General features: G+C 61.8%; 1 protein-coding gene across 2 annotated transcripts in view; it reads right to left on the reverse strand.

Moving 5' to 3' along the window:
* The window catches only part of NRBP2 (nuclear receptor binding protein 2), a 31,649-nt gene extending 13,487 nt beyond the window's left edge, over window positions 1–18,162 (reverse strand). Inside the window, exons 1-7 of one of the 2 annotated variants that reach the window (XM_075415393.1) lie at window positions 17,956–18,162; window positions 3,268–3,390; window positions 2,842–2,937; window positions 2,498–2,587; window positions 664–704; window positions 477–571; window positions 214–237 (exon numbers count right to left, since the gene is read on the reverse strand). In XM_075415393.1, coding sequence (XP_075271508.1) covers window positions 214–237; window positions 477–571; window positions 664–704; window positions 2,498–2,587; window positions 2,842–2,937; window positions 3,268–3,390; window positions 17,956–18,072 — 586 coding nt within the window. In that variant the 5' untranslated portion in view covers window positions 18,073–18,162. Of the gene's footprint in view, window positions 1–213; window positions 238–476; window positions 572–663; window positions 705–2,497; window positions 2,588–2,835; window positions 2,938–3,267; window positions 3,391–17,955 lie in introns of both variants that reach the window. The other variant, XM_075415392.1, reaches the window with a different exon arrangement.
* Between the last annotated feature and the right edge of the window lie 3,801 nt (window positions 18,163–21,963).

The following is a 21,963-nucleotide window of genomic DNA, read 5'->3' on the forward strand; positions in this document are numbered from 1 at the left end:
ATTTCTGCGCACGCCCCTGCCCGTGCAGACCACCCGTGGGGCACTGGCTCCCCAGGAGACCCCTCTGCTCCCAGGACAGGAACAGCAATTCCCTGAGGGACAAAGGTCCCCCCTTGCCTGCAGAGCCCAGGACGGCTCTTCTGCGCCGCGGGGCAGGAAGGTCGAGCCCGGGACGGGAGGGATGCGCGGGGAGAGGTGGCGAGGGACACTCACCGTTCGCGAACACCCTGTGCCAGACTGCCGGCAGCGCCGATCCGGAAGCGGACGAGTGAGAAGGCGTGGAGCAAAGGACACAAACGGAGGAGAACACAACTCATCAGCCTTGCAGGGTGATCCCCTGAGGGACCCTGCAGCTCTCGCCTCTCCTGCCCAGCCAGCACCCCGGCACACCACCCCACACAGTCCCAGCCAGGCAGCTTCCTCCTGCCGACTCGTCCCACCGGCACGCGGAGCCTGCCAGGGCAGCAGCTTCCTACCTGAACCGATCTTGATGAGCCCGTTGTGCTGGATGAAGATGGTGTCACTGGTGAGGTTGCCGTGGATGATGGGAGGCTCGCAGGAGTGCAGGAAGCTGGGGACGCCCAAAGCTGCCCTGAGCACGTGGCCTGCGCCCAGCCCCGTGAGAAGCAGGACGGCCGACAGCGCAAGCAGCAGCAAGCTTACCTGAGAGCAGACAGGATCTGAGTGCACCAACGCTTCCAGGCCTAGGGCAGAGACCAGAGCTCTCCGTCAGACGAGACACCCACCAGAGCCCAGCAGCCACCCCAGGCCACTCCTACTGGTAACTCCTGCTGCCCAGCGACGGGGGAGACCTGCCCTCCACTAGCCCTGCAGACACTGTTCCTCAAAGATGACAAACATCTGTCCCAGCCACAACAGTCTCTTTCCCAAACCCTGTTCCAAGAACACCATCGAAGCTGAGAACTCATCCTTACTGGCAGGCAGCTCTCCAGAGCCCCAAAGCCCTGGTGGAAGCGTGGACAGGCGCATCACCGAGGAGCCAAGCCACCTATGGTTCTGGAGCCCATGCACATGGTTCCCCCTACACACACCAACAGTGAGTCTCAGCTCTAGGAGCGCCTGAGTGCACCGGTGTGATACTGAGCTCAGATTTCATGGGAGGACTTGCAAGGTCAAGCACTGGGCCCCCAGAACGGTTGCCCAGCTCCTCAGTCACAGCCAGCTGAGACCTGCCTGCAAAACCATTAGTCAGACCCATACTGAGTGGGTTTGCAGGTGAAACTGGGCCCTTCAGCCCAAGTAGTGATGTAGTCACAAGCCCACCATCGCTCGTGGAGGGTGGTGGAGACACAGGCCTCCTGAAGCAGGATGCAGTTCCAGGAGTGGTCAGCATCGTGCAGCGGAACCTCACTGCAGCAGCTTCCAGCAGGTTCCCCACCCTCGGGGTCAGATCCTGACAGCAGGATCCATTTCTGAGCTGTCCTGGGGAAGTTCTGCTCTTGCTGCAGCCCTCACCAAGATGCCATCTCCCTACAGCGGAGAGTCCCTGGAGAACTCATGGAGCAATGATACACACTTGCTCTGCCTTATCATAGAATCATAGGTTGGAAAAGACCTCCAAGATCATCAGGTCCAACCATCTACCCAACACCACTATGCCTACTAAACCATATCCTGAAGTGCCACATCTGTACCTTTGAACATCTTCCGGGAAGGGGACTCAACCACCTCCCTGGACAGCCTGTTCCAATGTCTGACAACTCTTTCACTAAAGATATTTTTCTTAATATTTTATCTAAACCTCCCCTGACGCAGCCTGAGGCCATCGCCTCTCGTCCTGCTGCTGGTTCCTGGGGAGCAGAGACCAACCCCCCTCCCTGCCCCCTCCTGTCAGGGAGCTGCAGAGAGCGAGAAGGTCTCCCCTCAGCCTCCTCTGCTCCAGCCTAAGCAGCCCCAGCTGCTCCTCATCAGACTTGTTCTCCAGCCCCCTCCCCAGCCTCGCTGCCCTTCTCTGGACACGCTCCAGCCCCTCCATGTTCTTCTCAGAGTGAGGGGCCCAAAACCAAACACAACACTCGAGGTGCGGCCTCACCAGTGCCGAGCACAGGGGCAAGATCCCTGCCCTGCTCCCGCTGGCCACCCCATCCCTGATCTAAGCCCGGATGCCGTTGGCCTTCTTGGCCACCTGCGCACATTGCTGGCTCCTGTTCAGCCGGCTGTCGACCAGCACTCCAAGGTCCTTTTCCGCCGGGCAGCTCTCCAGCCGCTCCTCCCCAAGCCTGGAGCGTTGCATGGGGTTGTTGTGACCCAAGGGCAGGACCCGGCACTTGGCCTGGTTGAACCTCATACCGCTGGCCTCAGCCCATGGATCCAGCCTGTCCAGACCCCTCTGCAGAGCCTTCCTACCCTCGAGCAGATCGACACTCCCACCCAACTTGGTGTCATCTTATAACAGACCAGAGACCCTCTCTGTGCCAGCGGACACAGAGCCACCCCCTTCACCGAGAACACCCTGCGCACACTCCCGGGAACCTACCCTGGCATTCATGGCCTTGTGGTTTTTCTTGGTTTTCTTCAGGAACTGTTTCAGGCTCCCTGAGGACACGTATTCTGTGATGAAGATGACCTGGCCGGGAAGAGAGGCGTCAGCTTCCCAGCCTCCCCACGCAGCCGGTGCTGTGCACAGCCCGTGGGCTGCACCAGCCCGCAGCACCCAGCCCGTGCCGGCCCCGCACACGGTGAGAGCAGGCTGCTGGCAGCAGTGTCCCAGGGAAGGAAGAGGAGCAGAGCTGGGATGCCCACCCAACTCCCACTGGCATCCCTTCCCCAGCCTAGGGACCCCCTGGATGCTTTGCCCCCCTGAGACCTCCCTACCCGTGCCTTCGAGTCTTTCACATCCAGCCAGTATTTGTGAAGCTTTACGATGTTGGGGTGATCCACAAGCACCAGCTGCTCAAACATGGTCTTGATCTTCTCCTGTGGGCAGAGAGAGGACAGGTGAGGTGGCAGGTCCTGGGACGTGGCAGGACACCTCCGAGAGCACGGGAACCTGGGGCTGGGCAGCAGGTCGTGCCCCCGTCACAGGAAAAGCTGCTTTTGGGGCACGGAGGACACATGGAGCTGTCTTTGAGAGAGAAGTCAAGGGACGGCACGGTCCCTTGCAGACAGCACAGCACACGACACGACAGGCTGCGATTAGCACGGCGGTCCAAGGCGTGCTGCCGCCCACCGCAGCGACCAGCACCGCGGTGGGCAGACGCCGGGGAGGGGGGCACGGTGCCTGCTGGGCAGGGACGGCTCGCTCACCTCGTGCGCTTTAAAGGCCTTCTTGTCGGTGAAGAGCAGCTCATTCCACACCACCTCCACGCCCTCCTCTGTGTCCATGGCAAGGAAGGTGCTCTGGATGCCCGGCATGTTCCCCTGGTTCACCTGCGAGGCACAGGAAGGCATGAGAGAGCCCACGGGAAGGCAGCCCTGCCCCCGGCCCCACGGGCAGCCCCACGTGGAGGAAGCTGCTGTGTGGACACGGGCTCTGCCACCGCTCCTGCGGAGGACTGTTCTGGGGTCCCCAGTTCATGAAGGATCCAGTTCTGGGCTCCCCAGTTCATGAAGGATGAAGAGCTACTGGAGAGAGTCCAGCGGAGGGCTACAAGGATGGTGAGGGGACTGGAGCATCTCCACTACGAGGAGAGGTTGAGGGAACTGGGCTTGTTCAGCCTGAAGAAGAGAAGGCTGAGTGGGGACCTTAGAAATGCCTACAAATATCTGAAGGGTGGGTGTCAGGAGGATGGGGCCAAGCTCTTTTCAGTGGTGCCCAGTGACAGGACAAGGGGCAATGGGCACAAACTGAGGCACAGGAAGTTCCGTCTGAACATGAGGAAGAACTTCTTCCCTCTGAGGGTGACGGAGCACTGGACCAGGCTGCCCAGGGAGGTTGCGGAGTCTCCTTCTCTGGAGATATTCAAGACCCGCCTGGACAAGGTCCTGTGCAGCCTGCTGTAGGTGACCCTGCTTCGGCAGGAGGGTTGGACTAGATGACCCACAGAGGTCCCTTCCAACCCCTACTATTCTGTGATTCTGTGATTCTGTGATTCTGTGACTCCAGCCCGCAGGAGGCTCTGGCCAGGACACGGGGAGCAGAGCAAACCCCCAGCCCCGCTGCCTGTTCTGCCCTGCCCTCGGGACCTGCCGGCTTGGGAGCCGGCACCGCGTCTCCAGGACGCGAGGGCACAGGAGAGAGCCAGCGACTCGGAGCAGTTCCCACGCCAGCCCCTCTCGACTCTTCTAGCCCTGCGAGAAGCTGCCGGCCCCACTCCTGCATTTGGAAGAGGACCCCCATGTGGACCCCGTTTCCCAGCAGCTGTGGGGGAGCAACCCACACCCATGGCTGACGGTCCTGCTCATATTGGACAGGGCAAATTAGAAGGTCCAGACAAACCAGAGCTGTAACAGCATCTCTGCTAACATCCCAAGAGCAACCCCCAAACTCCAGGGTCTGTCTGAGGAGTTCCCCTCCCTGAGGTCACAGAGCTGTGTCCCAGGACCTCACGGAGTGCAGCTCTGCAGACATCACCTCTGCAGGCCATGTCCGGCACGGACCCAGCTGTGGGAGCCCCGTCCCTGCGCCGGGTCTCTGCCGATCCTGCCTCGACCAGGCACCGGATCACCGGTCCCCAGGCTGCCCAGGTGAAACCCGTCCTGACGGCACCCGGTTCTGACAGGGGCTCAGCAGCACAGACACCCCATGCCAGGACCAAGGGGTCCTGCCTCCCGGGAGCAGCGCCTGCTGCATCCCAGAATCACAGAATCCCAGAATGGTGGGGGTTGGAAGGGACCTCTGTGGGTCCCCCAGCCCAACCCCCTGCCCAAGCAGGGTCACCCAGAGCAGGGGGCACAGCACCGCGGCCAGGCGGGTCCTGAATATCTCCAGAGAAGGAGACTCCACAGCCTCCCTGGGCAGCCTGGGCCAGGGCTCCAGCACCCTCAGAGGGAAGAAGTTCTTCCTTGGTTTCAGCTGGAGCTTCCTCTGCTTCAGTTTGTGCCCGTTGCCCCTTGTCCTGTCGCTGGGCACCACTGAAAAGAGTCTGGCCCCGTCCTCCTGACCCCCACCCTGCAGATATTTAGAGGCATTTCTAAGGTCCCCTCTCAGCCTTCTCTTCTCCAGGCTGAACAAGCCCAGATCCCTCAGCCTCTCCTCGCAGGAGAGATGCTCCAGTCCCCTCCTCATCCTCGCAGCCCTCCGCTGGGCTCTCTCCAGTAGCTCCTCATCTTTCTTGAAGTGGGGAGCCCAGCACTGGACACAGCACTGCAGATGGGGCCTCCCCAGGGCAGAGCAGAGGGGAAGGAGAACCTCCCTCGCCCTGCTGCCCACACTCCTCCTCATGCACCCCAGGACCCCCTTGGCCTTCTTGGCACCCAGGGCACGCTGCTGGCTCCTGGTCACCCTGTTGTCCCCCAGCACTCCCAGTCCCTCTCCGCAGAGCTGCTCTCCAGCAGGGCCACCCCAGCCTGTGCTGGTGCCTGGGGTTGTTCCTCCCCAGGGGCAGGACCCTGCCCTGGTTGAGCTCCCGACCCGCTGCCCGCACTGGGCTCTGCACAGTCGCTGCCCTCGCAGCAGCCTCGCAGCCCCCGGCCGCCCCGTCCCCCTCTTCGGCCCCGGCAGCTCGGGCAGGGGCAACGGGAGCTGCCGGCAGCCGGATGAAAAGCGGGATTGTTCTGCTGCTGCCAGGGCCGGCGCGCAGCGTCGCGCTGCCAGGGCTCGGACGGCCGTGGCGCGGGGCAGCTGTGGGCGCCGGCGCGGGCACGCGGCCCCCCCGGCTCGTTAGCAGGGGACAGACGGGCGGCTCGCGGCCCAGTCCCTGCTGCAGACGCACAAAGCAGCTCTGTTACTTGTTCTCTCCGCTCACAGGCTCCACGTGCTTCCACAAAGCCCAGCACGGACAGCCAGCGACGCTTCCCAGCACGTCCCAGCAGCCTCCCGGGGCTCCCGGTGCGAACGCAGCCAGCACCGACGCGGCCCAGCACGGCGCTGCCGGTGCCGCCGCTGCCGGGTGCGGTGCAGGGACGGCTCAGCCCTCCGCGGACCCCCGCAGCGGGGCCGTCGCACCAGCTGCTGCGGGCCCCGAGCCACGGTCCCGCTGCGCAGGCTGCTGCTGCGGGCGCAGAGCGCGGGTGGGCTGCGACGCGAGGGGCTGCCCGGCCCAGGGGGATCCAGCAGCTGGGGCAGGCGCTGAGGCAGGTCGCGGCGGACGCTGTGCCGGGAGGGAGGGCGGCCGGGGCAGCACCACGAGGGTCCGCTGGTCACAGAGCACTGTGCGAAGCTGCTCTTCAGCCTCCCCCCCAAAAATGCTGCTGGAAAATCACAGAATCACAGAATGGTGGGGGTTGGAAGGGACTTCTGGGGGTCACCCAGCCCAGCCCCCTGCCCAAGCAGGGTCACCCAGAGCAGGGGGCACAGCACCGCATCCAGCCAGGGCTGGAATATCTCCAGAGAAGGAGACTCCACAGCCTCCCTGGGCAGCCTGGGCCAGGGCTCCAGCACCCTCAGAGGGAAGAAGTTCTTCCTCCTGTTCAGCTGGAGCTTCCTCTGCTTCAGTTTGTGCCCATTGCCCCTTGTCCTGTCGCTGGGCACCACTGAAAAGAGTCTGGCCCTGTCCTCCTGACCCCACCCTGCAGATATTTATTGGCATTTCTAAGGTCCCCTCTCAGCCTTCTCTTCTCCAGGCTGAACAAGCCCAGCTCCCTCAGCCTCTCCTCGGAGGAGAGACGTCTGCCTGTCTGAGAGCGACCCACAGAAGTCCGGGGTCGTGCCTCGGCCGCAGCCTCCCGGCTTTGAACAACCTGCTCCGAGCCCGAGGCGGTGTCCCGGGGCTGAGGGCTCCAGACACCGGATCTGGCGGTTTCTGGGAGCTCTGGGACGTGGTGAGGAGCATCAGACAGGCCCGCAGGGGAGGAAATGTTCCCTGTTCCGAGCAGACACGAACGTGCTCAGTCTTGTGCGGAATGACAGTAAAACTGGTACCCAAGAGCCGTCGCGTGCACTGAGCTCCGAGGCTGCGTAAATAAATGAACGGGGCATGATTACCACAGAGGTGGTAATGATTATCACAGAGGTGACTGGGGACAAAAGGAACCGGCTGCAGGTCACCTGGGTTACCCCACGCCGTGCCCGCCAGGGCTTCCCGGCAGCTCTGCGTGCTGCTGGTGGTGGGCACCACGCGGAGCAGGCAAACCTCCAGAGCCGTGCTGGGCACGCTCCCTGCTCAGGCGGCTTCCAGAAAGCCCTTGGCAGGAGCTGGGCCAGCCTGGAGAGATCACTGGGGACCAGCAAGCGAAGGTTTACAGAAGATCAGGTTGCATCTTACAATAAATCGCTCCCTTTCGAGCTTTTCACGTCAACAAGGCCTGAAAGAGTCCACAGAAAAAGGCTCAGTGAAACAGCTCCGGGGCCGTGGCAGAGCAGCGGCTGAACAAGGAAGGCACGGGGCTGGAGAGCCACGGACAGGCATTTCTGCTGCCCCTGGCATTTAGACCCGATGTGGAGAAGAAAATAAGGACAAGGTGGTTTGTCACCTTTCTCGGGTCGCTCTGGGAGACCGGGGAAAAAGGTGCCCGGAGGAGAAGGCTCTCTGCGAGTCCTCTGCTTCTCCCCAGACACCCGCACTCGTGTCCCCGGGACAAGCGCGTGCTGGCCCATCCCTCGGCAGGGACACCCCGCTGCCCTCCCGTGCCCCCCGAGCACCGCGCCGCGCCAGCGGGACCAGCACGCCCAGCCGCCCGCGGGACACCGAGCACAGAGACCTCCTCCGCGGGCGGCCCCGCTCCCAGGACCTCGGCACGGGACCAGCACCGGGGCAGGCAGCTTTGGGCGAGGGTCAGCGCGACTGCAGACCCCCAGGCTGACTGAGACCAGCCGTGCCGTGCTGGCAAGAGCACCGGGACCCACCGGGTCGTACGGTGACAGCAGAAAAGTGTTGATGCCACAGGTCATGAGCCCCCTGCCCTTCTGCCAGGGGAGCAGAGCCAATACTGCTCTGCCACGGAGCAGAAACCCCCGGCTGCTGGTAACGAGAGGAGGGCCAGCAGGGCATGAAGAAGGTGATGCTCGCCGCGTGCGGTTCATCTGACTCCTTGTCACACCATGACGTTATCCCTCTTAGCGCTGTGAACTGGCAGGACTTGCTGGGGCCACGAGGCTGAGCAGGGAGCACAACGTGCCCGGGAGAGCAGTTTTGCAGAGTAAATCCCACCCTGGTCTCCGCTCCAGCACCTCATGAGCCCAGGCAACAGTGAAGGCTCTGCCTGGGCTTCTCAGGGGACTCCTGTCCGGGTTACAGTGGGCAAGAAGGTGCTGCCGAGGCCTGGGGACACAGCTCCGGGGGCAGAGGCTGTCCCACAGAATCACAGAATCACAGAATGGTAGGGGTTGGAAGGGACCTCTGTGGGTCATCCAGTCCAACCCCCCTGCCGAAGCAGGGTCACCCACAGCAGGCTGCACAGGACCTTGTCCAGGCGGGGCTTGAATATCTCCAGAGAAGGAGACTCCACAACCTCCCTGGGCAGCCTGTTCCAGTGCTCCGTCACCCTCAGAGGGAAGAAGTTCTTCCTCATGTTCAGACAGAACTTCCTGTGCCTCAGTTTGTGCCCATTACCCCTTGTCCTGTCACTGGGCACCACTGAAAAGAGCTTGGCCCCATCCTCCTGACACCCACCCTACAGATATTTAGAGGCATTTATAAGGTCCCCTCGCAGCCTTCTCTTCTTCAGGCTGAACAAGCCCAGTTCCCTCAACCTCTCCTCATAGGGGAGATGTTCCAGTCCCCTCACCATCCTCGTAGCCCTCCGCTGGACTCTCTCCAGTAGCTCTTCATCTTTCTTGAACTGGGGAGCCCAGAACTGGACACAGTACTCCAGATGGGGCCTCACCAGGGCAGTGTAGAGGGGAAGGAGAACCTCCCTCGTCCTGCTGGCCACACTCTTCTTGATGCACCCCAGGATCCCATTGGCTTTCTTGGCAGCCAGGGCACACTGCTGGCTCATGGTTAACCTGTCGTCCACCAGGACACCCAGGTCCCTCTCCGCAGAGCTGCTCTCCAGCAGGTCCACCCCAAGCCCGTACCGGTGCCTGGGGTTGTTCCTCCCCAGGTGCAGGACCCTGCCCTTGCCCTTGTTGAACCTCATCAGGTTCCTCTCTGCCCAGCTTTCCAGCCTATCCAGGTCACGCTGAATGGCAGCACAGCCTTCTGGTGTATCTACCACACCTCCCAGTCTGGTGTCATCAGCAAACTTGCTGAGGGTACATTCTAACTCTTCATCCAGGTCGTTGATGAAGAAGTTAAACAAGACTGGGCCCAGTACTGACCCCTGGGGGACACCACTTGTCACCAGCCTCCAACCAGACTCAGCGCCGCTGATGAGAACCCTCTGAGGGTTGCACGCCCCTGGGAAGCAGTCGCGAGCCTGTGGTCAGACGCAGCCCAGCACCGCTTTGCTCCCTGGCGGCACTGCACCTCGGAAACTCGGCGGCAGCGCCGCTGACCCCCGGGCACGCGCCGCCCGCAGCAGCAGCCCAGAGGCTCACAGCGGGCGTTGGAGAAGGCTCTGCAGAATCCGGCACCAAAGGGGAAGGATCCCCGCCAGCAGCCCACGCCGGGGTGGACGGCACGCGAGCGGAGCCCGGGCAGGCTGCGGTGGGAGCAGGAGGTGCCCAAGGACAGGCTGGGCATGCAGCACCCCATCCCGCTGCTGCAGGCCCCCAGTGCCCACCAGTCTGAACTGGGGACAAACGCCCAGCAATGGGCTTCGCAGTGCTGGTCCGGAAACCAACAGGCTGCGTTGGCTGGAAAAGGACAAAGAGCAGCCCTCCATGGGTCAGGCAGGAGACAAACGACCAGCACAAACCAGCCCAGTTAACGGGAATTTGGTGTGATTCACCCCGCTGGCTGCGCTGGGAGGAGGATTTGCCCTCCTGCTGCGCTGGCGCAGAGCAAACCCAAGCTGTCGGCAGCGCGGTTTCAATGACAGCTAACAAAACACCTTGCTGCCCAGCATCTGATCGCCACGGGGGAATGCCAAGACGCTGCCTTTCGCGTGTCTACTCTCAAACGATAACTTCTCCAACGGAAGAGCCAACCAACGAGCATCCGACCATCTTTTAATCCATCCTGTAACACGACCACGGGACACCTCCACGTCCCAGAAGTGAAATATAAAAGCCTCTGGGACCGTACGCTTTCTCTGGTTCTATCAGAGAAAAAGCAAAAAGGAGACAAGGGGCACAAAAGGTCTGCAAGCCTGTAAGACTCCTACAACGTCTGGCCACTCTGAACAAAAATACCTGCATGGGAAAGCCAATAAAAGGGAAAAAAAAGCTTGGTTAAAAACAGGAAAGGAAACAAAACATGGAGAATGCCGGCAATTGTAATACTTCTCCTTCGTGTCTAGTTCGGAGGGAGCCCAGGAGGAGCAGCCTGGAGCTGCTGAGCTGCCTGCGGCTGGGACACGGCGGAGAAGCTGGAGCAGACAGGTGGTGCCTCAGGAGCACACCAAGCAGCCCAGGAGCTCGGAGCTGCAAACAGAAGGGCATTCTGGTGGAGAACAGGAAGGGGAACAAAAGAGCGTGTTACTGCACGGCAAAGGACAAGTTTCTGCACCAACCTTCGCCACGCGGCTGACGTCACCTCCCTGCCCAGCGCTGAGAACAAGGCAGAGGATTGTTATGAGCGGGTAAGACCACGAAGGATTAAAGGATCCTTGCAACGGAGAAAGCAGCCCAGGGAAAGCGGACCTGAAGCAAAAGGCAAACCAGTCCTTGCGCATCGCCCACACGAACCAGCAGGGTAACGAGGAGGGCATTAGATCTAGCACGCAAAGTCCTGTTTGTTGCCAGACCCACAGAACACCTGCTGGGAAGGGGATTTCACTGTCTGCCCCCGGCAAAGTTCATCTGCCGGTGAGTCACGCTACCTTGGTTCAAACAACGTCGTCTTGCTTTCACAAATATCCTCAGCTAAAACAACGCGGGTGCCTCACCTCCCGTTGGAAGCACAGGGCAGAACCTCACGGTGGTAACCTGTCCCCTCAGCTGAGGTCGGCAGGCTCACAACTAAACCCACCCTGCAAAGTCAAACGACAGCAAACCAACGCTGTAAAACCAGAAAGGGGTGGCAAAAAACAGATGGCACGAAAAGCAAGAGCGAAGTCCTTCAGCTGATCCCCTCCGCTCTGGAAAAGCACTTCACAACAAAACACACTTCAAGACCCAGTCTCCTGGGAGGACTGGCAACAAAGCAGCTTTTAAAAATAACTCTGCTGGCAAATATTAAATAGTTGGACGCTTTCCAAATAATCTGTCACAGAACTGGTTATCCTCGCTGCAAACTGCAAACATAATTAACACCTAGAAAAGGGAACCCCCTTGCACACCACTGTAGTCAAATGCTTAGATTATTTTTCTGCTTAGATTATTTTTCTGTATTTTGTTTTCATTTTCTGATCTGCGATTTCTCCAAAATCTCCCCCTCTGGCACATTGTTTAATATCACTTTATTTTCTTTAAATCCTGCTTCAGCATTTCTTCTGTTTCTTTCTTCTGCTGTTTCCCTTTTTCCTTTCTTTCATCCTGCCAGTTTTGAAGTTCAAGCTCACGGTTCAAGGTCTCTGCATCGCTACCCATTCAGTCATTAACGCTTCTGCTCCGCGAGGTGACCAAAAGGGCAGCAAGGGGCTGTCTCCAGCGAAAACGCGGCCAGCCCTCCTCTCGCCCTCGGCAGCCGTGCTGGGGCTGCCAGCACGGCAGGGCAGGACGCTGCGGCAGGGGCAACGGCAGAGTTACCAGCGGAGAAGCAGCTCCGAAATTCGGCCCCGCGACCCCACAGCTGAGCTTTGCCCCAGCAAGCACGCGCGCTCCCCCAACGGGAAAGGCCCCGACGAGCTGCAGAGGCAGCTCAGAGCGTGCTCAGAATCACAGAATCACAGAATCACAGAATGGTAGGGGTTGGAAGGGACCTCTGTGTGTCACCCAGTCCAACCCTCCTGCTGAAGCAGGGTCACCCACAGCAGGCTGCACAGCACCGCGTCCAGGCGGGGCTGGAATATCTCCAGAGAAGGAGACTCCACAACCTCCCTGGGCAGCCTGGGCCAGGGCTCCGTCACCCTCAGAGGGAAGAAGTTCTTCCTCGGGTTCAGCTGGAGCTTCCTCTGCTCCAGTTTGTGCCCGGTGCCCCTTGTCCTGTCGCTGGGCACCACTGAAAAGAGCTTGGCCCCATCCTCCTGACACCCACCCTGCAGATATTTGTAGGCATTTATAAGGTCCCCTCTCAGCCTTCTCTTCTTCAGGCTGAACAAGCCCAGCTCCCTCAGCCTCTCCTCGTAGGGGAGGCCAGGACACTCCTGCAGGGAGCACGGCGGGCAGCACCGACGGGCGGGAGCACCCCGAGACGGACAGCAGAGGTGCTGGAAAGGTGGCTGGAACAACAGCCCGAGCCCAGTCCACGTTCCTGGGTAACGAGGTGGCACCAGCGCTCACGAACAGCAGAGCCAACAGACACATGCTGGTCGTAACAGTCCCCTCTCCACACGGATAAAGGGTCTGCAAAAGCAAAGCAACGTGGATAAAAACCAACCTCCCAACCTCCCAACCCTTACCATTCTATGATTCTGCGAAAACCAGTTTGTTCTTAGTAAGGAGGTGCGAGGGTTCATTCAGGAAACGTGTTCAGACAAGGAAAGCTGCAGAACTTGAACATCAGCAGTAAACCAACTTTCGTCGTTCTGTCTGCTCTCACTCCACAGGATGGATGGAAAAAGTAAGTGAAGTCATCAAACCAATGCTGATAAAACCACGTGCTCCTACATGGAGAAGTCTACAACAGCAGCCTTCCCTCGCTGCACTTTCACCCCGGAGCGAAAGGCAAGAGGCAGAACATGGGCTGTGCTGACACCGAGCGCGAAGCCACCGAAGGATGCACATGACTGTTTCTCCACAGAAGTCGCAGAGGTACTGTACGTGCTCGGTTTCCTGAAGTGCTCGTGGAAATCTGCGACTTCATATCCATCATGAATATATGCATCACAAACAGGGAAAGGAAGTCGTGAAGGGAGATGTCTTCTTCTCTGGTGGGCATGGCCAGACCCAGCACAGCACGAAGATCACGGCACGCTTTAGCCATCGCGCCAGCACCTGGAACGATGCGCAGCGGGGTTGTGAGCCGCTGCTCTGTGTTCTCCCAGCGCAGCACGGGTACAAGGGCCTGATGACACCAAACTGGGAGGTGTGGTGGATACACCAGCAGGCTGTGCTGCCATCCAGTGAGACCTGGGCAGGCTGGAAAGTTGGGCAGAGAGGAACCTGATGAGGTTCAACAAGGGCAAGGGCAGGGTCCTGCACCTGGGGAGGAACAACCCCAGGCACCAGGACAGGCTGGGGCGGCCCTGCTGGAGAGCAGCTCTGCGGAGAGGGACTGGGAGTGCTGGGGGACGACAGGGTGACCATGAGCCAGCAGTGTGCCCTGGGTGCCAAGAAGGCCATTGGCATCCTGGGGTGCATGAGGAGGAGTGTGGGCAGCAGGGTGAGGGAGGTTCTCCTTCCCCTCTGCTCCGCCCTGGGGAGGCCCCATCTGCAGTGCTGTGTCCAGTTCTGGGCTCCCCAGTTCAAGAAAGATGAGGAGCTACTGGAGAGAGTCCAGCGGAGGGCTACGAGGATGAGGAGGGGACTGGAGCATCTCTCCTAGGAGGAGAGGCTAAGGGAGCTGGGCTTGTTCAGCCTGGAGAAGAGAAGGCTGAGAGGGGACCTTCGAAATGCCTCCAAATATCTGCAGGGTGGGGGTCAGGAGGATGGGGCCAGACTCTTTCCAGTGGTGCCCAGTGACAGGACAAGAGGCAACGGGCACAAACTGGAGCACAGGAAGTTCTGTCTGAACATGAGGAAGAACTTCTTCACTCTGAGGGTGACGGAGCCCTGGCCCAGGCTGCCCAGGGAGGCTGTGGAGTCTCCTTCTCTGGAGATATTCAAGACCCACCTGGACAAGGTCCTGTGCAGCCTGCTGTGGGTGACCCTGCCTGGGCAGGAGGGTTGGACTGGGTGACCCACAGAGGGCCCTGCCAACCCCCACCATTCTGTGATTCCGTGATGTGTAAAATCAAAGGTGTGGTCCTTGTGCGTGTGTAATTAATAGATGCACATTAGCAATTTCTCACACCCTGCTTCTCAGCCACGCTGCTGAGCGTCACGGTTTAAGCGTTAAAACACTACACGGGTGCTTCCCTGCGCCCGCCTCAGCTCTCCAGGCTCCAGACGGCCCCAAGGCTCGTGCCCGGGCGCTCTGCCCGCCGCGGAGACCGCAGGTCGCAGCAGCTCGCCCACGTCCCCGGACCCACGCGCGAAACAGCAACACCCGAGGTCGAGCACCGCGCTGTGGATCCCACACAGGACTTTTTGCGAAAGCAAATTGAGGAGAATAAATAATCACCGTGACTCATCGGGATAATGAGGGAAAATCCCTAATGGTAAAAATACTTCAAGTGCTTACGGCAGTCACAACGTGTGTTAAACAGAACGGCTCTGCATCCATGTCAGAAGATGCCAGACCAACAGCTCACAGACAGCAGACGCTGTTTTCTCTTCCTGGCACGTAACTGCGCGTCTATGAAGTTGCAACAGACGCCTCTTACACAAAACTTCCTTCGCTTTGCAGTTTCGGCAGTGCTGCCCTGTTGGAGTCCACGCACTCCTTGTCACGGCAGCTTCACAGCTGCTGAGCTACGCAGGCTGCTCTCCTCGGGGTCCACCAGCCCAGCCCGCGCTTCCCGGGGGTCCGCAGCCCCGGTGAGCGCCCGGCAGCCTGCTGCTGCCAAAGACACGACGGCAGTGCTGCGGCTCGTGGCCGCGACGCGACCACGCCGCAAACCTCCGAGGCTCACGAGCCTTCCTGCCACCGCCTGCCGTCCCGCAACGCTTGCCCCTCCGGCAAGACAGACCTCCCGCAGACGGGCAGCACGGCGCAGTGACCGGCTACCCAACCCCCCGCGTGGAAATGCCACCGAGGGGGCTGCGCTCCGCGTTTGGTAGCACTGCTCCCACGCACGGCGCAGGGGGACAAACCTCCAGGGGCAGCTCCAGCCCAGAAGGCTCCCTTCTCAAAATTAAAGGTTTAAATCCACAGCGTTAAATGTCACCGTCAGGTCAAAACAGATGGGGATCGTTCAAATGAGAAGTGACCTACAAGTAATTTCTTCGCCAAGGAGAGCTGGGGGTTCAGGCTGTTCTGGTGGGCCACAGACTCACCCACCTCATCCAAGAACCGCGTGAAAAATCACAACACAACTGCAGGTCAGATGCGATCGAATTGCAGGGCCTCACCCAGCACCCACACCAAACCCTTCCACCCCGTTGCTTGTTTCCAACACACGGTGAAGGTCATTTTGAGTCTGTAGATCGGATTACAGGAGCATCAGGGTGTCCTCAGCTAAAAAAACTAGTTTCCCCACAGCTTTCCGCGCCTCTTGTGCTGTCCCGCAGAGCCACCCTGGCAGAGGGACCACGGGAGAGGCAGGGGTCCGTCTGTCGGCCGTGCCTGGACCGTCCCCCACGCCTCGCCCTGCGCCGGCAGCCACAGCTCGGTGGGCGCCAGCAAAGCCCGTCCCAACAACCATAAAGGGAACAGATACAGCGGGCTCCGACACCTCGGATGTGCCGCACGGGTGGGATCTGATAGTCCAGGAGCACCAAGGACAAGCAGGGGAAGGAGCCGTGGGATTCTGAACGTGGTGCCAGGTCCTGGCGCTCACCATGTGGCATGCACACCGTGGGACGAGGCTCCGGCACCAGCTACGTCCTATCTACACAGGGGTGGGTAGTGACGGGACAAGGGGGGACGGCTCTAAACTAAAAGAGGGGAGATGAGATATTAGGAAGAAATTCTTCCCCATGAGGGTGGTGAGGCCCTGGCCCAGGCTGCCCAGAGAAGCTGTGGCTGCCCCCTCCCTGGCAGGGTTCAAGGCCAGGTTGGATGGAGCTCTGAGCACCCGGGGCTGGTGGGAGATGTCCCTGCTGATGGCAGGAGGGTTGGAACCAGATGATCTTTAAGGTCCCTTCCAACCCAAACCATTCTATTCCATGATTCTATGAGGCACGTACACCCCGATGCAAGGCCCTGATGTGGAGAAGATGTGGGCAGAGGTGGTAAGGCAGTAGGAACGGAGCTCAAAAGGTAACGTGTGGGTGTGCAGGCACCAGAAAGCACAGAGGGACACAGAGGGGCAGGCGCTGATGGAACCCCCATTAGCAGTTATCAAGATCTCAGCAAAGCCCAGACTGGGAAAACAGCCTAAAACACGGGCAGCCTGCAGCCAGACTGGAGCGCTAGGGACTGCCACAGGTCATTAACCGGTGATGGTGGGAAGATAAAGCGGCCTTTGACGGCCCTTTTACCCTCCAGAAGCTGACAGTGCCCGTGATCGCTTGTCTCAGGGCTGTCCCAGCCTGCCCGGCGTCAGGATTCGCCCCCTGACTTCGGTCCCTGTTCCCGCGTGCCCTAACAGCGGCAGGGAGACTCAGGCCCCACTTTCAGGGGACATGGTCGTGACACTGATACCGGGGACACATCTGGAAGAGGGAGGGCAGGGGGTGACGATGGGAGCTGCGCGAAACCCTGGTGGACACGCTGCAGGAGGGCTGTGCCGAGCCCCTGGGCTGAGAAGATAAGCCGCAATGGTCCAAACCCTTGTCTGGAGGTAGGAACTGGCCTCTCCAGCCCTGGAGGCAGCGGTGCAGGGACCGGCACCCGTCACCGTCGCAGCCCGCGATTTACCCAGCATGGCAGCAGGAGCTGCCCGGCCAGCAGCCCCTGGTTACGGGCCTGCCACCCGCACCACTGCCACCAGGCACAGCTCACAGACCGTGCCCAGCAAGGCCTCCAGGACCCAGCTCAGTGCTGGCTGTGACTGCGCCGGGTCTCCTTCCAACAGGGCGCACGAGCGGCTGCGAGCGGGCGGCCCAGCACGGCTGTCCCTGGGGCATCGGTGCCCTGCGCTGCGGGCTGCACGCCCGGGACCGTCCCGTTCCCTGGAGGCACGGCTTGGCTCCCCGCACCGGGGCACAGCGAGCCCCGCTCCCCGCACCGGGGCACCCCGCACCGGGGCACAGCGAGCCCGGCTCCCCGCACCGGGGCACCCCGCACCGGGGCACAGTGAGCCCGGCTCCCTGCACTGGGGCACCCCACACCGGGGCACGGCGAGCCCGGCTCCCTGCACTGGGGCACCCCACACCGGGGCACGGCGAGCCTGGCTCCCCACACCGGGGCACAGCGAGCCCGGTTACCCGCACCGGGACACCCCACACCGGGGCATGGTGAGCCTGGCTCCCCGCACCGGGACACCCCGCACTGGGGCACAGCAAGCCCGGCTCCCCGCACTGGAGCACCCCGCACCAGGGCACGGTGAGCTCGGCTCCCCGCACCGGGACACCCCGCACCGGGACACCCCGCACCAGGGCACCCCGCGACTCCGGGGCACCTCTCTGCACCGGCCTCCGACCGCGGCATCGCCCCTGCCCAGGGCACCTGCGGGTCTCGGCAGGGCTGCCAGTGTCCGGGGATGCGGCCGCCCCAGCCCCGGCCCCGGCCCCGGCCTGGCGGTGCCGCCTGTCCCCGAGCGGGCTCTGGGGCAGCGCTCGGTGTCCTGCTCAGCCCGGGGCGCAGCAGCACCAGCACCAGCAGCAGCACCAGCAGCAGCACCAGCAGAAGCAGCACCAGCAGAAGCAGCACCAGCAGCACCAGCACCAGCAGCAGCACCAGCACCAGCAGCACCAGCAGCAGCAGCAGGAGCAGCAGCAGCACCAGCACCACCACCAGCAGCAGCAGCACCAGCACCAGCAGCAGCACCAGCACCAGCAGCACCAGCAGCAGCAGCAGGAGCAGCAGCAGCACCAGCACCACCACCCGCACCAGCAGCCGCAGCAGCAGCGGCCCCCGCCGTCCCGCAGCGCCCGGCGCCCACCTGCTCGCGGCGCTTCTGCCAGCGCCCGCAGGGGCTCTCCTCCAGGATCTCGCTCTCCTCCTCGCTCTCCTCCTCCTTCTCCTGCGCCAGCCGCGCGTCCGGCTCCGGCACCGCCATCGCCGCGCCGAGACGAGCCGAGCTGAGCCGAGCCGGGACGAGCCGAGCCGAGCCGCGCCGGGCCGAGCCGAGCCGAGCCGAGCCGAGCCGAGCCGCGGGCTGACTGCGCCGTGCGGGGCCGCCCCGGCTCAGCCCGCCCCGCTCCGGACGTGCGGCCGCGCACGCCCCGCCCCGCCCCGCCCCTACCCGTGCCCTGGTTGTCACCGCCGCCTCGGACCCCCGCTCCCAGGGCTGGGTCGCCCGCCGCGGTGCCCGTCCCGTCCCGTCCCGTCCCGTCCCGGGCAGCCGCCGGCTGGGCCGCTCCCTGCCCCGGGCTCCCCCCATCTCCCTGCCCCAGGCTCCCCCCATCTCCCTGCCCCAGGTTCCCCCTGATCCCTGCCCCAGGCTCCCCCCACTCCCTGCCCCTTGCTCCCCCCATCTCCCTGCCCCAGGCTCCCCCCATCTCCCTGCCCCAGGCTCCCCTCGCTCCCTGCCCCAGGCTCCCCTCGCTCCCTGCCCCGGGCTCCCCCCGCTCCCTGCCCCTTGCTCCCCCATCTCCCTGCCCCTTGCTCCCCCCGCTCCCTGCCCCAGGCTCCCCTCGCTCCCTGCCCCGGGCTCCCCCCACTCCCTGCCCCTTGCTCCCCCATCTCTCTGCCCCAGGCTCCCCCCATCTCCCTGCCCCAGGCTCCCCCCGCTCCCTGCCCCAGGTTCCCCCCCCGCTCCCAGCCCCAGGCTCCCTCCAGGCCCCCGCCACCCTTCCAGTCCCTCTCGGGGGGCCTGCGCGTTCCCCCGGCCCTCGCAGCGCCCTTCGCTTTATCCCCATGGTGCGGGGACGCTGCCGTCGCGCCGTGCTCCGTGTCGCGGGGTGCTGGGGGCTGCACCCCGGGCGGGAGCTCATAGCTGGGCTCCCGTGCCCACCCGGGCACCGTGCGCCCAGAAACCGCTTCACCGGCTCCCAGCAAGACGTCTTGCAGATGTTTTCATTCCTCTGGAAAGTTCCTGGCTCGTTTGATGTTTTTCTTCTTTTTCTGTCTGTCTCCGGCTTATTTTAGCACGTTGGTTGTTTGTTCCACCCTGCTTCCGTACAAGGACCGGTGCCTGCTTGCTGTTTTGGGAGACGTTCTCTCCCTCCAGGCCGTTGCTGCTTTTAGCCGGTGCGGTTCACCGGGAGGGACCGCGGTGAGGGTGGCAGCTGGTGGTGCACACCGGGACTGTACACAAAATCCCATTCCCTGAAGCCATCCTAAACGGAGCGGAGGTGTTTCCTTCTGTGGGCTACCACCAGGTCCTGCCTGGCAGCCGACTGGGCTGCTCTGGCCACTTCCCCTGGTGCCACCAGCTCGAGCCCCGCGCCGCTGCTGCGGGCGCTGGGACACGGCCGGAGCTGCTGCTGCCGGCTCCCTGCGGCGTTCCCCCGTCAGAGGGGCCCATGCCCTGCCACAGGGCTGCTGCCTGCAGCGTGAGCCCTGTCCCCGCAGCCCGGACCACGAAGGCAGGTCCGGAGCCACGGCCGCCTCCAGGCACGCCCGCCCGCTCCACCACCCCGCGAAGCCGGGCGCCACGAGCTCCCGCGGTGACCTTGTCCTGCGCCTGGCAGGACTCGCAGGAAAGCAGACCACTGGTTCTTATCGAAGAGGAAGGCGAAAGTTCAGCTGGGAGCAAGTACAAGGACAGGGAATAAAAAGGTTGGAACCCAATGTGAAACACACGCCACACCCCAGGGCCTCTCCGATCTGCCCGTGTCCCTCTGGCACTGCCGTGACAGCCTCGCGTCTGCCAGCTCTGCCGGCCGGGTGTCCCCGACGCGGGGACAGCCTGTACCGGGCGTGCTGCGTGCCGGTGCTAACAGACATCCTCTGCAGGTAAAAGCGCTGCCCAAACAAGGCGGGCAGGCCAGACGCACGCCGAAAGAGGGTCTGACAGATTGCTGGGCAAAGGGTGAGACGCAGCGCTCGAGGACACGGGCGGCGAGCAGAAGGCACCCGGAGCCCAGGGGTGGGGAGGGTCACGGGAGAGACGGGGCTAGTCAAGCAGCAAAGGTCATTCTCTGCTGTAGCACCTGCTCTGTGGGAAGCCCTTCTTCACGGGGCAGTCGGAGCAACCGCCTCAAAATGAGGTGACGAAAGAACGGATTGTGTAACGAATCAGTAAAGCCAGTGGTGACAAACTGCCGGGCTGAGGTCTTTGCCCGGGTGGCCTGGAGGAATGCAGGTGTTCGATGGCCGGAGAACGCGCTGTGGTGCCTACGGCAGGCTCAGCACCAGGCACTGCTCCTCCACACGCTCATAAACAGCGCAGGAAAGGGGCGAACAAGGAGTTTGGCAGAGTTTGCTGAGGACACCAAACTGTTCAGGACAGTCAGCTCGCGAGCTGGCTGCGACGAGCTGCAGGGACCCTCGTGACACAGGAAGGGGCATCACAAGTGTGGACAAGCTTTGGGACGGTCAGCCTGGAGAGCAGCAGCCGAGCCACGGATATCCAGAGCAAGGGCAGCGTGGACGGCGTGGAGAGAGCCGGTCGGAAGGGTTATTCACCATTCCACGCGAAGCGATAGCTGGCGCGCCCGGCGAAAAGGCTGCGCAGGCGCTGTAAAACACATGGATGGGAGCAGTTTCTCACTGAGCGTTTCCTGGTGTGGAATGTTGGAGGGTGACACACTGCGGCATTCACTGCCACAGGGCGTTCGCAGCGGCCAAGGCAGAAAAGGATTTTAAAAGCCATTAGGCAAATTGGTGGGAGAAAAATTGATTGAGGGCTTTTTAACACAGAGACGCAGATGCAGCCTCTGGCTCAGGAGGGCTCTGAGCTGCGGATTGTCAGAAGCTGTGGGTCTGCAACAGATGAAATATTGCTCGGTCCCTGCTCCGGTTCCTGTGCTCTTCCTCTTGGGATCCGCTGTTCGCAACCTGCGAAACAGGCTGCAGCGCGGTGCGGGGCTGAGATCGGACCCCGAGGGGCTGCTCTCTGCTGCTCCGAGCTTGCTGGGGAGGAAACACTTCTGCTCTCCACATGTTCTTTGTGGACCTCTGCTGTTCTCATTTCACACGTGCTGGACGTGTCCTTAGCTGGGTGTTGCCGTGTCCCCGGACTGGCCACATTCTGCGCGAGGGCAGCTCATGCAGAAGTATTTCAGGCCCTTTGAGCTATATAAATTGCACCCAGCAGCACGAACTGGCTGGGTCCTAGATCCCTCTGTTCAGCCTCGGTCACTCGGGTGCGGCGTTCTCGGCGTGTGGTACCCCTGGCTTCTTCGGACGCGCCATGGGAATGACAGGAGGCAGAGGTGGAGCAGGGTCCGTGGATGTTCCCACAGCAGCGATCTCCCTCTGCACCATCACTGGCCCCCCAACCCCATCCGGACAAGGGCCCTGTATCCCCTGCCTCTTTCCTCACCCCCTCGTCCTCGGTGCCTCACCTACACAGAATCATTTAGGTTGGAAAAGACCATTAAGATCATCGAGTCCAACCGCAAACCTGACACTGCCAAGTCCACCTCTAAACCGTGTCCCTGAACACCACAGCTACACGGCTTTTAAATACCTCCAGGGATGGTGACTCAACCGCTTCCCCGGGTAGCCTGTTCCCTTTTGGTGAAGTAATTTTTCCTAATATCCAGTCTAAACCTCCCCTGGCGCTACTTGAGGCTGTTTCCTCGCATCCCATCAGAGTAAAATTCTTTCTCTTCCTTCTATGACTTCCATTTTCTTACTGGATAGTGCACAGTAGAGCGTGTTTCTCTTGCCTGTTCGTTTTCAGGCACAAGTCCTATGGTCTGTCACTTGCTGGTTGTCCTGGCTGTCACATAACCAACAAGCAGGAGAAACCTGGTCCGTCCTGGTGGCCTCCACGCTGCTGTGCTGCACGTGACCTCCTGAAGCAGCTGCGTGCCCTCGGCCACGCTCCCAGGTCCAA

This window comes from Opisthocomus hoazin, chromosome 3 (assembly GCF_030867145.1).
Source record: "Opisthocomus hoazin isolate bOpiHoa1 chromosome 3, bOpiHoa1.hap1, whole genome shotgun sequence".
NCBI classification, from domain to species: Eukaryota; Metazoa; Chordata; class Aves; order Opisthocomiformes; family Opisthocomidae; genus Opisthocomus; species Opisthocomus hoazin.